The following is a 17,324-nucleotide window of genomic DNA, read 5'->3' as shown; positions in this document are numbered from 1 at the left end:
AATTACTATTATTTTTACTCCTAACCTATATATTCAGACAGTCTTTTGTTTTTTTTTTTAGATTTTTATTTATTTATCTTTAGAGGGAAGGGAAGGAGAGGAGGAGAGAAGTATCAATGTGTGGTTGCCTCTCTTGAGTCCCCTGCTGGAAACTGGCCTGCAACCCAGGCATGTGCCCTGACTGGGAATCGAACCGCAATCGTGTGGTTCACAGGCCCGCGCTCAATCCACTGAGCTACGCCAGCCAGGGCTCAGACAGTCTTATAATGAAGAGCATTTTATATATTAGTCTGTTAGTAAACTGTAGACTCAGAGAACCTTTAAAGTATCCAACCTCCAGAGGAACAGTACATCCCTCCCTGAATTATCTCAGATGCTGAAAGGTCACTGAGCCTTCTGGACACGTGAAAATTCAGGAGTGTGCCAAGTCAGGTTGCATTGCTCACAAGATGTCTGGAAAACAGCCTTGTGAGTCAGATAAAAAGATTTCAAAGTAGGAAAGAAAGAAAAGGAAAGCAAAGAGAAGGGGAAAGGAGAGGAGAGCAAAACTCTGAAATTCATTTTCCATATAAACTAAGCCCCGGCCATGTCACCCCACACCGGGTCTTCGACACTGTGCATTCAGACCAGTGCCACTCACCACCCACTAACTGTCCCACTCCAGTCTGCCCTCCACATCACTACCTGAGTCCTCGGCCAAAGACGCTGCTTTCACTGTGCTCACAAAGACAGGGGCGCTGCAGCTGTCACAGACACTTGTCTAAATGTTGGGTTGTCCGAGCAAAGAAAATAAATGACCAAAAAGATGCTTCTGCTCCTCTAAAAGACAAGCCGCTTACAAACTTCTTGTTTGATTGTTACCCGAAAGTGAAATTAGGCCAGAGAAAGCATTGTCCTTAGCACTTCAACTGTAATAAATGTCTTTAAATGCTGGGTTTTTGGACCCACCGACATTGGGACAGCTGTCCCGCCAACAGCTCTTACCAAAGCCATCCTTTGTATTAGAATCATACCTGCCCGGTCTTTTAGTGGTTTCATGATGTAGATTTTCTTCTGACAGTTTTGAGAATCAGCCAGGCAAGAAGGAGCTACTCAATATCGGGAAAAAGATTTTGGCAGAAAACATGCCGTGATACCTGCCCAGCAACCAAAGGCCGGAGAGCACGTCACATCACCCACATCACAAAAGTTCACCGGACTTGAAATGAGAAGCCACAGAAACTGTTTCCCCCAGTGATGGAAGAAACACCAGCACCATCCTAGCTGGTGCTGTGAGTGGCATGAGCCACGGAAGAAAATACTCGTGTAAATAAATAGTACCTGGTTTTCTATGGCCTTCCTGTTCTTCGGGTCGCTGACCACGGACAGCTGTAACTCAGCCATCTTCTTCATTTTGCTGTCCATGTCTATCTTCTGAATAAGGTTTTTGGTCTGGTTTTTCAGTAGCCGGACCGTGTCCTCTTTGCCACGCTTCTTTGCAAAAAGGGATGCGCATGCTGAATGTATGGCAGTGATCCAGTTTTCCAGGTCAGTCTGGCTAGTGGCCTGAACACGGCAGGGTTAAAAAAAAAGAGTTGCCATTGTTTTACCACAGAGTGCACTCCCAAGTGGCAGGCTGGGCTTTGATGAGTAAAACCTAAGGGGTATCTGCACTTCAGAAACTTTAATTTCAAAACCATACACGACCATTTGACTCAGGCTCACAAGCCTCTTTGACTTCAGAGGTCTGCGAGAACATCGAGAGCAGAGCAGAAAGAACCACAGAGCCCCAAATCTCTAGCTAGTCCCCGGAAGACAAGCTAGAACCAAGCTGTAAGCCAACAACAGGGAGTAATAAGAAAATTGGGGTACAGCTACACAGTGTGTGTTAGGCCACTCCCTTAAGATGGCTTATGATCATAATTTTAAGAGATGAGAAAAACCTTAGGACTAAAATGTCACATTTTGAAACCCGAATATGTAATTTCATCTGTAGTATGGACTCAATTATGAAAAATATCAATGAAAAAAATTTTTTCTCTACCCTCCAGTACCTTCAGACACAAAGACCCCAGTGTTGTCATGTAAGAAAAATACTTAATTTTAAAAACAATGAAGAAAGTCTGAATGCAGCAGAATGGGCAGAGACAGTTCTAAGCAGGCTGAAAGGACTTCAGTGCCCTCGAGTCGGAAATAACCACACCCTTTCAGGCCACAGGTCCACCTGCAGTGCCCCCTGGGACCAGGCCCGTGGGCCTGTCTGGACAATTTCTTTTTTTTTTTTTTAAGATTTTATTTATTTATTTACCTTTAGAGGGGAAGGGGAGAGGGAGAGAAACATCAATGTATGGTTGCCTTTTGTGCGTCCCCTGCTGGGAGTTGGCCTGCAGGGAACTGGCCTGCAACCCAGGCATGTGCCCTGACTGGGACTTGAACTGCGATCCTCTGGTTCGCAGGCCTGTGCTCAATCCACTGAGCTACACCAGCCAGGGCTGTCTGGACAATTTCTTAATCTCTTATTTTGCCCAAATCACAAAACGAAATATTCATTTCACCCTTGCCCCTAAGAAGTCCTTGTAGACAATCTGATGTATTTACCTTCCCTGGAATTCAGATGAACATCAATTCATTAGTTTGCTATAAAGACCAGCAAAGAGTAATCAAGTTTCTTTCAAGAAAAGGAAAATCAAATCTCAGTCCCTGATTCTGGGAACACTTCAAAGAACTGCAGACTCCCAGGTCAGGGAGAGAACGCTACATCCTCCTGCAGAGCTCGTGGGGGCGTCCAGGACCAAGTGCATCGGAGACCTGACCCCAGGACCTACGAGGCTCTCCACGAACCCTCGGCCAGGTACAGTCTATGGCCCGCACCACGTCTACATGCAGCATGGGGTGGTCAGGAGGCATTTGAGAAGCAAGTTTTACTTCTTGGTATCATCCCCACATTTTTGAGTTCATTAATAACAGAAATTATAGTTAGATAATAGTAACAGTCTTTAGCACTTAACACATACACACATATATCATTTACACCCAAAACAATCCTAGAAGCTCTGCTTATCCTCCTGGTTGGAGGCTCCAAAACTCAGAAAAGTTCAGCCAGTGCTCGAAGAAGACCAAGGTCAAGGTACTCAGCAACAGCCCTGGGGTTTGCACCTACAGCCGCCCCTAGCACTGGTGGCATGGCCCTGCCATGCTCTGTGACTGCTCATCTGCTACAAAGCTGCTAAAAGTCCTAGCAACAAATAACATGACTCCTAGCGTCCTGAGCCCACTCCCACCGGGAGGTAGGCCTCACTGACAGCGCCGGTCTAGGAGGCTTCCTCAGGAGCTTCCTCTTGCGCTTCCACCAGGCTTCTTGGCAGGAACCTAAACCTCCGGTGTTCGTCCATATTCCCTAGACACCCTTGAAATAGCCTCCCCTCTGGGACTTTCAGACCTCGCACTCCCTGGATCACCAACTGCTCCCAGATGGGGATCACGGCTTTCCTTCATATAAGGAGCAGCCCGTGGGCCACAGCCCGGCAGGCATGGGCACCCAAGAAGTCCTCGCTGTTGCAATGAAGGATCTGCACTGAGGCCACCACCCTCGGCTGGGCCCCAGCCCAAAGCCTGACTCAGCCTGTGTCACGGCTAAGCTGCGCCTTTTAGTTCGGTCCATCACACCCTCACAGTACGCTAGCTGTCATCTCAAGCCCATGTACAGAGCTGAGCAGTACCTGGAAAAGGTGGACATCTCCGAAGGAGTTGCTGAGGCAGAACACGTTCTCCTTCTTGGGGTGTTCCGGGACTGACTGCACGATGCTGTCTTCCACGAACAGCGCACAGCGAGGCGCACCGCTCGGGTCCAGGGAGTTCTTCCCATAGGTCTCATAGAACAGCAGCGTGCACCCTATGGAGAAAGAAGCAAAACCAACATGAGCCCAGGACAGGGCCTAGGAAAGCCATGAGAAGGGAAGGCATACATCTATTAAAAAAAAAAAAAAAAAAGAATGTGACAACCATGTCACACAAAAGAAAATTCCGGTCTCCAAAGTGTGCGCTGGTGTATTAGCATCAATGGGGGTGAAAATGAGATGTTTCTGTATTTGAAGTATCAGTAAAAGCGACATCACACATTTATCATTGTTGATTGCTGCTTTTTCCCATCAGGAACACCTCTCAGAAACCCACAGGCGCAGGCTCACTGGTGCCCCCAGGAGCCACAGAAGGCAGGTGAGTCTAACTCGTGTCACAGATGCGAAACCTGAGGCCACACCACCTGTGCCGGGTCCACAGCTGGGCCCAGACCCTCCGGCCCCAGGGGCCTCATTCTCACCACACCACCACCCTGGGGAGGGCCAACTGCAGGAGGCAGAAGAAAATCCATGTTTGCTAACTACAGGAGCGTCCACACTTGGAATGTGTGGTAACGTGAAACCAAGCAGACCTGGGGAACTTCGCTACTTATGACAGCGTACCAAATGCTGTATAAAATAGCTTAATTTCAATATATTCTTTTATCTCACAGTGAGAGGAAATATTACTATCATCCGAGTAATTTAGATTGCGAGAAAAATGAAACTATATATCCCTGAATTTTAAAATATCACTCTAAAAATGCTGCCACATATACCTGTAAGTGTATAACTTTCTCCTAAGAAGTTAATGAAGTATTATAAGTAGAAGTTATAAAGAATCTGCTTTGATAATTAAAATAGGAATGTCCTATAATAATAATTATTTTATAATATTATTCATATGTTATATTATATTATATATTATATAAATAATATGTAATGGTGATATAATAAGTAACATTATTCTATAATAATAATAATAATTATTATTATTATTTAAAAGCAACTGCATGCCTGCCGGTGTCATTTCTTTCCCCCTTTAACAACGAATCTGAGTATGTGTCTCTAACGCAGGACGGAAGGCAGGAGAACAAGAGTCCCACCCCCGGCTCTGCCCTCAGAAACGGCGCCCCTCTCTCCCCGCACGGTGCTAGTTCAGGAAGCACTGAGCCACTTCTCCGGCCAACGAAACTCAGTCATGGGGAAGCTGACAGGGGCTCTGAGAACAAGGGAAGGTAGCAGGAGGCTTGGGGCCAGAGCCGCTTCTGCAGGGCTAAGCAGTACGTCCTCCAGGCACTGAATCACAGAGAACCAGTACCCCCAGTCTTTCTCCCACGTCTGATACTACTGTGGCGTATGACACGTTGTGACCTGGGGCCCAGGAACCAGGACAACAAGGACAGGGCAACACCAGGTGTCCCCAAGTCCAAGTTCTTCCAATGGGTTAACGTTGACTTTCCAGTTTCCCTAACACTGTGCTCCCAGTGGCTGTGATGGAACCATTACATGCAGGGGAAATGAACACAACCTTGGGCAGATGCCAACCTGTTGCCAAACCTCACGCCCCATCAAGGACAGAGTGCAGCCCTGATGTGGCCGCATGAAACTAAAACAGGACGTCCCATTTTAGAGCCAGGCCGGGATGTAAAACAATATGCCCAGGGTTGTTGCTATCAAATTTAAAGAACAGGAAATCAATCGTAAATCTCGTACATCAAGTTTAACTCAATGTGAGTCTCTAATGCTGGGTGCCACGGAGGATGGGAAGGGGCTGTAGCCGTGTGGGTGAGGTTCCCCCCCCACCCCCAGCAGCATTGTGGCTGTCAGCTCTCCAGGCAGACCCTGGAAGTTCCAGCCACACTAGCAGCAAGAGAAAACAGACCGGCAGCAGCCGCACAAGAACAGAAGGCACACTATGAGTAGAAATGTTAACCAGCGCTTTGAAGGAGAGCAACTATTCTCAGTTCCTCCCATATCCAGCTTTTTGCTGACATCTCCCAGCCCACACTCATCCCTCCATTCCCCTTCTCAGACCTACAGAGAAACAGAACCGCCAGCACCCTAACATAAATTCACAAACCCCTCGGCAGACATTGGTCATCTGCTGTGCCTTCTGAGGGGTGTCTTCAACAACCTTGCCAACTCTTCTCCCAGGAAGCCCCTGGCGAACCACGTGAAAAGCCATTCAATGGAAAAGACAGATGGAAAGTCAAATTATTCTTGTTAAAAATGTATCACACCCTGCAAGCCCTACAGAGCATTTGCTCTCTTAGCACATCTAGGCATTCAATATAGGTAGGTAACCAGGTGGTTTGCCCATAGCTTCTCTTTCCAGAACAGTTTCCAATCTATTTATACACATACTTCAAAGATAATTTCAAAATTCTGCTTCAATGGACACATGTGCATATAGACACACATACTATGTTTTTAACTAAGATTAAACCAAATAGTTGAAGTCCAAATATCACAACTTGGCTTCTAAGCCAAGAGAGCACAACTCAACATAGTGAATTCCCAGAGGAAAGTGACGTAGAAAGCCACATGGAAAAGGTTATGATGGGGGAAAAATGTCTTTATCGCATGCCTTTCCTTGGCTGCAAAGGAAAGGAAGGCATGTGCGCTTGATAACATTCACACGTACAAAGCACCCTTCACCATAGGTCTCAAAGTGTCTCCTGAGCCGGCCCGGAGACAGCGGGCCCAGGCTGGACTGCAGCTCTCGTAATCTTCCGAGACAACTCAGGACCCTCCCTGCCCCTGAAGTCAGCAGCCAGAAGCTCCTGGTGTCCCCTCCAGGGCACAATGCAAGAACCCTGACAGGACACTGGCCTGGATCTGTCCCAGGAAGCCCCGTCCGACAATCCAGCTCTGTGCAAATGTCGCCCACAGCAGGGAACTCAGGAAGGTGGTACCTGTCCACTTGCCCATGGCCCTAGTCACTGTTGTTGTTCTTGTTTTTTGTTGGTTTGGCTGGTTTTTACATTACATTCAGAATCAGCTCGTCTTCCATCTACTAGTCCCATCCTGACCTCTGGTGAACGAAATTAAATTCAGCGCCTCTTCTAAGAGAGAGCTGCTCACTTTCCTCCAAGCTAAATACTCCTAGATCCTTCTGTCATCCTCCATATGGCATTGTTCTAAATCCCTCTGGGGTCCCCGGAGGCTCTGCTTCTCACAGTACGGTATGGACGCAGACACACACCACTACCCCCTGGGACATGCATGTGGCTGGGGGGGCAAGGCAGGGCAGGGGGGTTCAAAGCCATGACACAGGCAGGGAATAACTTCCCAAAGCAACACACTTTAACAAACATATTTCACATTAAAAACAATAGATACATGACACATTATGAAACAGAATGCATGTATTCTAAAATTGCAAATAAGAGGCAGCTTCAGAGTGTATGTAATTCACAAATAATTCCAGGTGCTTGCTCCCTGGAGGGGACATGTGCACACTCCTCTCCACTTACACTTCAGGTAGAATCTTTTTTTGAATCATTTCACAAGCAAATCCCACCCCAAAGAGAGAACCAACCAACTCTGAGGAGTAAGCAGAGACGGACAGGGCTGCAGATCATGTGACATCTCCCATGACGTGGCCGGACGTCCCCTTCGCTCTTTGAAATCACATTAGCTTTTACTTTGGCCTCATCCCAGTGGAAACTCATTCAATGAGTGGCCTACAAATCAAACCTCTAAATCATCTTCCCTCATCAGACGTTGCGGCCACATCTCCCTATTGCGTACTAAGGTAGCTATTTGATTACGTTATAAAGTATAACTTATCCCTTTCAAGTTTTATCTTGCTAGGTTCCACCCATTATTTCAACTTTCCAAATCCCTTCTGTCGTTCGGTACAAGAACCTGCTTCCCCAGAGGCCTTCCTCAGCCACAGTCACAGGATCCAAGTCCAGAGCCGGAGGAGAGGAGCTATGTCTAGGACGCCGGGCCTCGGGCTCTCCAGTTTGCTAGGGAAAGGTGCTTCAAAGCAAAGGCCTTTCCCAGAGGGCCTTATGGGTCATTATAAAGTGGCACCAGCACCCCAACGTGGGGGGCAGAGGGCTCAAAATTTCTAAATAGGGGCAAAAAAATCCAGAAAGGGGCCCTGTGGAGGCTCACACACCGCCTGCAGAGGTGGTCCCCATGCCTGCACTCCCCCGTGATAAGGAACGGTGTCGCCCAGTAATGAGGTTTGACTCTGATCACCACACTCAGTTCCTCTGAAAGTCACAGAAATGCCCAGGGCTGTGAAGCTGCTCTTCCTGTTTCCCTCTGAATAAGCCACCACCACTGAATGGGCATGGAGCCTCTCTTCCCTCAGGACATCTCCATCCCTTCCAATCTACCCATCCACACCGAGCAGAGCAACTGCTGAGAAGCTTCTGTCATCTGACCACATTCTTGCTGCTCTTTCCTTCAGGTTAGAAACAAAGCGTTTGCTTGCGATGACAACAATTAGACTCTCCTAGTTCATAAAGGTGCGGCGACAAGCCAAATAACCCAGATGAAAGTCTTCGTTCCACGAGCGGCAACACCTCACACCTCTTAGGGGTTCTGATCGTGTGCCGAACGTGAAATTCAGAATCCACATTCCAAATAACTAAACAACATTTGTTTACGTACTTGGGTTTTTTTTTCTTTCCTCCACATGCAGGAAAAATATTAAAGAATGGTACAGAAATGCCTATAAAATAATAAGCAATCACTATTAAATCCAATCACTTATTAGACTGAACCATAAATGGGAGCATCACGTAAACCGTGTTAAACAGGCTTGAGAAAGTGACCACAGTGAAGCATGCTGGTAAATTCCACGTCAGCTTCCTTCACAATCACAAGAGCCGAAATTAGCACTGGACCCACTGGCATTCCCATGAAAGGGGACAACGGAGCAAGGGTCCCGTGGCCCTTGGCGGTCAACAAGGCACTTACCTTTAAGCGTTACCCAGTACTGCTTCCACTTCCGCCGAGCCACCAGCTCCAGCTTCCTTTCCTTCTGCAGCGTGACCAAGGGTTTGAAGAAGAGCCAGCCGGCTTTCCGGACCACCCCTTGCTCCTTCTCAAAGAGCAGGTCCAGTTGCTCCAAGGAGCTCAGCGACTCGCTGCTGGACTCCGCGGTTTCTGTAGACGTGTCTATGTTCTCCGTGTTGGTCCTGCTTATTTCCAACTCGCGCATGAAGTTTTCATAAATGTTCTGCCGGAGGGGGTGGCTGCCAATGGCATGAGCAGATTCGCTTCTCTGGGACAGGAGCTGAGCCGAGCCCCCGGACCACAGGGAGGCAGACGCCTGGAAGGGTCCCTGCACGTCTATGTTCAGTCCATCTGAGCGGCTGTCAAAGTACTCGCTGCCCTCCTTGGACCTCGGCTCCTGGGGGCGACGCAGAAGACCACCCATCAGAGGATAAGTAAAGTATCCCTTCCCCAACATTGCGTGCGTGTGACATTGCTGGTTGCTAGGACGATTGCCACAAAGTAAGACTCCTTTAACAAAAGCGCATCTTTAATGATCAAGTCTCTGAACCAGAAAGAACTGGAGAAATAGCGTTGCCCAATCCAATTTATAGCCAGTGGAGTCAATGCTTCAAAATACAAACAAAAACACCAAGGACGGTCCTCAACCTAACTTATGCTTAACATCAGGAAGTTAACTAGTGTATATAAAATACATTAGTGAAGACTTCTAGACCGATTTTTTTTTTTTTGCTAACTACGAATCAGAGTCTTTGTGGAAAAAATGCTCATGTCTTTGCAGTCTGTTCTTTCTCCTGAACACTTTTCAAGCTAAACGAGAAAGTCATACTCAGTGTTGCAACGCACAGACTTCTCTGCCTGTCCCCAAGGTAAACATGGCCTCCTGCTTCTTGCCACCTGGCCTGGTCTAGAGCTGGGGGCCCCCAGCATCTACTTTCCCCACTTAGGATAGAGAAACCATGCACCTGAAATTCCTTCTCCACAAAGGGTAGCGGCTAGTCACTGTCCCTTTTTTCATCACTAATATTTTTACTTAATTTAGGAATTTCCTTCATGAAAAGAATACACCACTCATTCCCACCCTTTTATTTGAACATCTATTTTATTCTAGGCACTTGGAGTAACAACGGCATGACCCTTGGCTTTCATATTTACTTGAACACAAAATCAGAGACAGGCAGCTCTAAGTAAAATTAATATTTCTAGAATAACTGCTGCCCCCTACAAGGACTCCATGAATTGGCCAGCACAGAGCTAAAAACACAAAGGTTTCATCTTGTGCCTAGATTAGAAGTCTAGTCATTCAAAAAAAAGTCTGTACAGGTCATTCATTGGTAAATAGCAGTAACTAAATTCTTCAGCAGAGAGTGAGTTTACCTCATGACTCAAAAATACTGATATTCCAAATTTAGAGCTTAGATGATGGTAACTACAGAGAGATGCTAAGCACACTCGCCTGCTCATCTGCTAGTGTGGGCTTACGGTTATAGTTCCTTATCCACTAAAATAAACATGAAAGAAAACTGAATCAAGGACTACAAACTAACAGCCTTATTTTGAATATTGTAATGTGCAGAGGGGTCTTATTTTCTGAAATTCCACCCGGCAAGCAAGCAGCAAAGGAGTGATTGATTACCTGCTATCGTCTGTAGGAAAATCATCAATTGAAGAATACTTCCAAATACCCAGGAGCAATGCACAACTGAGCCCCAGACACAGCTACTACTAAAGAAAATATCATTTACTCTGTGTTTACGCTGCACACCACGGTCATATTTATTTATACACTGATGCTTACTTATGCAAGAGCAGAACAAATTAGCCAGCTGCAGTGAGTCATTTAGGAAACTTTCAACATAGTTTAAGATTTTCTGATAAATTGTCACTTTGTTATTCTTCAAAAATTTTTAGGAAGTGAAGCATACTTCACATTTAGCGCGCTCTCTTTCTCTCACACTCTCTCTCTCTCTCTCTCATCTCCCTCCCCTGGTTGTGCACACTTTTTCACTGACTAGTCTGCTTTCAGGATCCAACTCCCAAGAGTAGTGCAAAGCCCTGTAAAGAAAGAGTTGTTCTCTTTTCATCATTTAAAACAATATGTCTATCCATCATGTAAGACTTTCTGAACCCTAGTCCTGCCATCAGGCAAAAGAGTTTATATGTAAGAGAACATGCATGGGGGGGGGGGCTTTATTGTAGTATATTGTCATAAACTTTGCTCCAATGCACTAACTTTTAAAGTATCAAACCTCGATCCTCACCTTAAACTATGAAAGAAAAATAAAGGTACAGCCAACAGAAGTGGTATACTAGCCTCCAAAAGTTCATCTTGTTCACCTTTATAGATTATCAATTATGGGAACACAAGCAAAACTAAAAAGCTGCCTTCGTAGGCCACTTTTTTTTTAATCCAAAAGAGTTTACTACCTTAGTATTCAATAACCCTAATGTGATTACCAGTGGTCATCAAGACCACTGGCCAGGTGGCTCAGTTGCTTAGAGCATCATTCCATATACCTGGTCAGGGCACGTAACTAGGTTGTAGGTTCAATCCCTAGTCGGGGATTGAAATCAACCAAGCAATGTTTCTTGCTCACCTCTCTGTCTCTCTCCCCCCACTACCTTCCTCCTTCCTCTCACTCTAAAAATCAATAAACATATCTTCAGGTGAGGGTTTTTATTTTTTTAAAAAGACCACATTGGTCACATGGTTAAGTGGGAAAAACACACATTTGAAGTTAAGGCTTTGGCCCCAGCGTCTCCACTCACTGGCCACGTGTCTTCAGGAAGGACCCTGAACTCCTGGAATCTTAGTGTCTTCCTTTTTAAAATGAGGGGGAATCTGTCCCAGCCCTCAGATTCAGAATCTTTGAATCTAACCAGCCTGGGCTCAGCTGCATGCAGCTTAAGTCTTGGGGTGACACAGAGCTGACGGAGTTTCACTTCCCCGCGTGGGCGGAGCGGTGAGGGCCAGCGCGGGACCAAATGGGGTCAATATACACTGGCAACCGGTCTGCTTCTGGACTGAATTGAAGCTGACGCTAAGCCAGGCCCAGCAGAGCCGTGTGCCAGCCAGGCCAGAGCGTAGATGAGGAACGCGCTCTATGCAAATAAGAGATGTGGGACCACTGGCTCACTGCCAGCATCCATTAGGGGTCACAGTCGGTGACAGCTGAATATAAGGCGGTGATAGGACCCGTGACTCAGAAAGACATGAAGGCCGCCCGCGGGGACTGCAGCCCCAGAGAAAGTGGGCGCTGTTTCCCCTTCTGTTCAACCGCTGCCAGTTGTTTGGAAAATGGAAGCGGAGAGAAAAGGGTCAAAAACATCTCCGCTATTAAGTGGCTTGGCCTGAAGAGGCGGTGATGAAGGAGTAAGCGAATCACTCCATTCGGGGATATGAAGAGTGAGTAACAGGATGGGGACCGTCACTCTGTGCAAAGCAGAAAAGGGCAACAAGGTGGGAGGGGTGGGGTGGGGGCACCTTACACCTAGGAAGGAAATAACTATAGATAAATGCGGTAAATATTACAGATCTGAAACCATCTACTCAGGGGAGGGATATTATTTTCTTCCTCTAAAGCTCTATAAAATTTTATCATCCCGTATCTGTCCAGGATGGCTGAAGTGCAATTCTTCTAGAGACTAACTGTCCACCAAACTCCCTTCAGTAATGACATGTAGTGAGCTCTTTAGAAAAAGGTTTCTCCTTCCTCTAAATAACGTTGAAACAAGACAAGTAACAGTAATGAACTGAAAACTTAGCAGTTGCCACTAGTCTGTGGTGAAGCCACTCTGATTCCCTGTTCAAACCTCACCCACTGTTAAGAGTATTGTTATCATCACGATTCTTATTTTATCATCACTGTCATATTTTCACTATTACACATTCTTAGGGACAAGATGTTTCTAAAACTGTGAGCATCTCCATAAGGAGGCAGTGAGATATGGGTCATCGCCTTTTATTTTTTTATGTACCAACCTAAGTGTAGAAATTTTAATTTTCTCAAAGTAATGTCGCATTCAGGAAGGTAACTGCTCCCCGAATGACAACAGTCTATCACCCCTCCTTTTTGTACATGCTTCAAGAATGAGCCCTAGCAAAGCTCTTAGCCAACCACCTCATGGCGGCATTCTCTCCGGGGCTGCACTTTCTAAGGCTGCCCGTGTCCTGGGTGGGGCAGGCTCTGGGTTCACACGGGAGCACCCCAGGTGAGCCTGTGCAGACTCCGGAACTGGAGGCGCGGGTTAAGCGCTAAAACGCTCATCTGAAGGGCAGGGGGACAAACAAAACCCCAGAGCTGCAAACAGGACTGCCTGGGCCTGGGCTCCTCGCGGCCTCAGGACCCCGCTGCAGACCCCGCTGCACGCCCCTTCCACCGCATCCCCATTTCACAGAGAGAAAAGCCAGGGGCGGCTTCCCTGCTGCCCCCCAGGCGGACTCACCTGGAGTTTCCGTTTCTTTCTGGAGAGGCTCCCCGTCCAGTCACTGATGCGGCGCATCCTGGCTTTCAGGGTGTCCTTCTTCGCGGGGTCCTCCGTCAAGGCCTTGGACTTCCTGCAGGGCAGGGTGAAGGACGCGTACTGGCCCGGGTCCCTGGGCCCCACGCTGGACGGCACGTCCATGTCGGAGGCGAAGGACACGCGGTGGCTGAGGCTGGCGGGGGCACCGATGGACTCGTCGGAGAGCCGGATCCCGGAGGGGGCCAGGCTCCCCAGGGGGGCCTCGGGGTAGAGCTCCCGGAGGGAGGACAGGGAAGAGCTTTGGTTGAAGGGCTTCGGGGCGCCCCTGGGCGGGAAGCCGGCGGGTGGGCTGGGGTCCAGTGTGCCAGGAGCCGGGAAGGGGCCCTCGGCCTCACTGCCCTCGCAGGTGTGGCCCCAGGGGGAGTCGTACCAGGAGGACTCGGAGCTCAGGGAGCTGCTGCCCTTGCTGGAGCGCGGGCGCGAGTCCGCAGGGGAGAGGCGCGGGCTGGGCGGCGAGGGCGCGCGGGGGCCCAGCGTGGGCGAGTACCGCAGCAGCCGAACAGGACCGCCTGCTGCCTCTGGGGCCCCCTTGCCATGGTTGCCGGCCTCGCCGTTGTGGAACTCCACCCGGAGACAGCCGTCCAGCTTCCCCAGCGTCCTGATGAGCACCCTGGGGCTCTTTCGGTCCTCACCGGGCGGGGTGGAGGCGATGCTCTCGTTTCTCCCGTAGCAGTTGAGGAGGTGTCCATTGCAGTCCTTCGAGGCCACGTGGTTTTCGGCCCGCTGGTGACCAACATAGTGGAACCCGTTCTCAGGTGAGAATGCAGGGTGGGGGCCCAGCAAATCACTTCCTGGGCCATTTGTCCTGTGCTTGGAGTAGGCGTTACCTTTGGAGACTTTGCAGGTGGATCCACCGAGTCTTGAGGCGTAAGGCTGGTTACTCTTAAAGTGAGAAAGGCAGCTTCGGGCCAGGGACCTGGACTTGTAACCTGCTCCGCTGCCTCCGTGACCCCACCCATGCAGTGACTTGTCATCTTTTGCATGAATGCTGCGGATTTTCAGGGAGCAAGGCTTTGGCTTAGCACCGGTAACAGTATTGCTATGATTTTTAGATCCTTGAAATGTGTACTGACTCTCGGAGTTCCCCATTTTAACCTAAATTAAGAACAGTGGCATCAGTAAGACCCATGACCTAAATTCCATGCGATACGACAGAACTTTCTAAAAACAGAAAAGTGATCTTCACCTTACAAAGTGACCAAGCAGTTTCTTCCTGTGCCTGACACACTACTCAGGGAAGCAGGGACAAGACTCACTCACTGGACTGGCTCCCTACATTGTACAAGCAAGTCATTATCAGCCAGAGAGACAGAAGTCATGCTCATGTGTCAGTTACTTCAAACACATAACTTGCTGTATGAGCTTAATCCAGACATTGAACTGGCATAAAAATAGCATAAAGCAGAGACCTCCTTTAGGCTTGGTGTTGGGAGGTTTTGAATCAATGATTCTTGCAGGGAAACATGAGGGGGAAATATCCGTTCTCTGTGACTTCTCAGTGACCAGAGAGATACATTTTCATGATGCATGTATGCACTGCATGCCAATATAAGAGATCGCTGCTTTGAAAACTACCAGTTATAACACAACTCCAGCTTTCCCATGTCCCACAGAGTCGAAATATCACAAAACAAAGGGCTAGAAGTCCTCAAAAACTAGGTTGAGATGAAAAGGGAGGGGGGATAAAAGTTCTCATTTGGGGCAGGAAAACATTTCAATAAAACGAATCTCTGAAGCTTTCGTAAAGATTTTCTCAGTGAGTACATTAGTGTAGCCAAACTCACAGGGAAATTTGATCCAAACTGTCCCCCCTCTTTAGTAAAGCTGGAGCTGAGGCTTCCAGGTCCGTTTCCAAATATATTTAGTAGGATTCTACTTCCTTTATATAGAAAATGCACAGCCACAAAACCAAAGTCAATTGGACTGGCTTTTCTTTGTTGGCTATCAAACACATTTTAAAACAATAATAGCCAGACCAAGTCATGAAACCTTTATTTGTTATCTTAGTCACAGTCTTGCAGCTCGACAGCGAAGCACAAGCCACACGGCTGGATTTACCTGCAGTCCTGTCTGTGCGCTGAGGGAGGCTACTGGTCAGTTGGCTCTGCGTGGTCCAGGGAGCAAGGCACCATGGTCAACTAGTGCAGGAAGTGAGTCCATGGGATGACCCTGAAACACAGAAACAGGAGAAACTCTGTCAAGCATTTTACACCAGGTTTCCCCACAAAATAAAAACAAAGGTTGAATGTAAATTACCTAAAGAAACGAGTGCTGTGCAGAGATTCACTGTCAAAATAATAAATGAAATGCCTGTGAACTGCCTGACTCATCAGGTGGTTTGGAGGATGTCAAGGAAGCCAGAACTGCCCATCCAATCATGTAAAGGCCATTAGCTCAACACGCAGGCGGCAGTGAAAGGCACGCCTTTGTTTCAGGGGTGAGCAGGTGAAAGTGCTGGAGTGAGTCATGGCTCATCTGTCACCACCACTAGGAAAACAACTCTCAGACTCACCGCGCTGACAACATTGCGGGAGCATCATCCTGACACGACAAGAAAGTTCATTGTTCTCTATTTGACTAAGCAGTGAAAACAAAGCCCAAAATGCTGAAACACAGCGAAATCGTCCTTGGCTAGAATAACGTGTGCTGTGGAAGTCAGCCCCATAAATGAGATGACCAGTTTTTCTCAAGCACCTGTTCGGGCCATGCTGCACAAGGACTAGGGGCAGGAGGCCCGCCTGGGAGGAGAGGGAACAGGCTGGGGGCGCTGCCGTCTGGCAGGAGTCACTGCCAGGACACAAAGCCTTTTTCTCTGCAGACAGAAAGCAGCGCTGTGAGGGTTCAATACTGGATTTTTTGTTCTTTAAAGTAAAACAAAAAAAAAAGAAGAATGAGGAACAACTATACACTGACAACCTGGACAACCTGGAAGAAATGGAAAAGTTGTACAAACGAACAACTTACCAAGACTGAATCTGGAAGAAATAGAAAATCTAAATACACAAATTACTAGTAAGGAGATTGAATCAGTAAGAAAAAATCTTCCAACAAATAAAAGCCCAGGACCAGATGGCTTCACCAGTGAATTTTACCAAACATTTAAAGAAAATGAATATCAATCCTTTCCAAACTCTTCCAAGAAAAGTCAAAAAGAAGGGAATATTTCCAAACTCATTTTACAAGGCCAGCATTACCCTGATACCAAAGCCAGAAAAACTAGGAAAGACAACTACAGGCCAATATCCCTGATAAATATAGAGGCAAAAATTCTTTTTTGTTAAATCACCATTTCTTTTTTAAAAACATTTTTTATTTATTTTTAGACAGAGGAAGGGAAGGAGAAAGAAAGGGAGAGACACTTCAATGTGTGGTTTAAAAACCTCAATGTGAGGGGCATCCACTCGAGTGCCCTTCACTGGGGACACGGCCTGCAATTCAGGCACAGGCCCAGACTGGGAATCAAACTGGCGACCCTTTGGTCCTCAGGCCAGCACTCATATCCACTGAGCCACTCCAGCCAGGGCAAAAATTCTTAATAAAATACTAGCCAACAAAACTCAGCAGTACATTAAAAGGATCATATACCATAGTCAAGTAGAATCTATCCCTGGGATACAAGGATGGTTCAACATATACAAATCAATCAGTGTGATACAGCACATTAAAAGAATAAAAGACAAGAATCGTGTGACCATCTCAATAGACACAGTAAAGGCATTTGACAAAATTCAACATCCATTCATGATAAAAATTCTTAATAAATTAGACATAGAAGAAATAATTTATCTCAACATAATAAGGGCCATACATGACAAGCCCAAAACTAACTTTATACTCAATGGTGAATGGTTGAAAATTTTTCCTCTAACATCAGGAGCAAGAGAAGATGCTCCTCTCAGCACTGCCATTCCCCAGAGTGCCAGAGATCCTAGCTGAACAATCAGGCAAGAAAAAGAAAGAAAAGGTCAGAATTGGAAAGGAAGACGTAAAACTGTCTCTATCTGC

General features: G+C 47.2%; 1 protein-coding gene across 1 annotated transcript in view; it reads right to left on the bottom strand.

Moving 5' to 3' along the window:
* Window positions 1-15,625, bottom strand: part of TIAM2 (TIAM Rac1 associated GEF 2) — a 98,274-nt gene extending 82,649 nt beyond the window's left edge. Inside the window, exons 1-6 of the mRNA XM_037053050.1 lie at window positions 15,576-15,625; window positions 15,378-15,488; window positions 13,242-14,414; window positions 8,757-9,192; window positions 3,699-3,871; window positions 1,321-1,545 (exon numbers count right to left, since the gene is read on the bottom strand). Coding sequence (XP_036908945.1) covers window positions 1,321-1,545; window positions 3,699-3,871; window positions 8,757-9,192; window positions 13,242-14,408 — 2,001 coding nt within the window. The 5' untranslated portion in view covers window positions 14,409-14,414; window positions 15,378-15,488; window positions 15,576-15,625. The remainder of the gene's footprint in view (window positions 1-1,320; window positions 1,546-3,698; window positions 3,872-8,756; window positions 9,193-13,241; window positions 14,415-15,377; window positions 15,489-15,575) is intronic.
* Between the last annotated feature and the right edge of the window lie 1,699 nt (window positions 15,626-17,324).

Source organism: Sturnira hondurensis, unplaced genomic scaffold (assembly GCF_014824575.4).
Source record: "Sturnira hondurensis isolate 20B ecotype Veracruz unplaced genomic scaffold, ASM1482457v3 Scaffold0000167, whole genome shotgun sequence".
Taxonomy (NCBI): domain Eukaryota; kingdom Metazoa; phylum Chordata; class Mammalia; order Chiroptera; family Phyllostomidae; genus Sturnira; species Sturnira hondurensis.
Note: the sequence above shows the minus strand (reverse complement) of the source record. Positions and strands in the feature narration are given on the sequence as shown.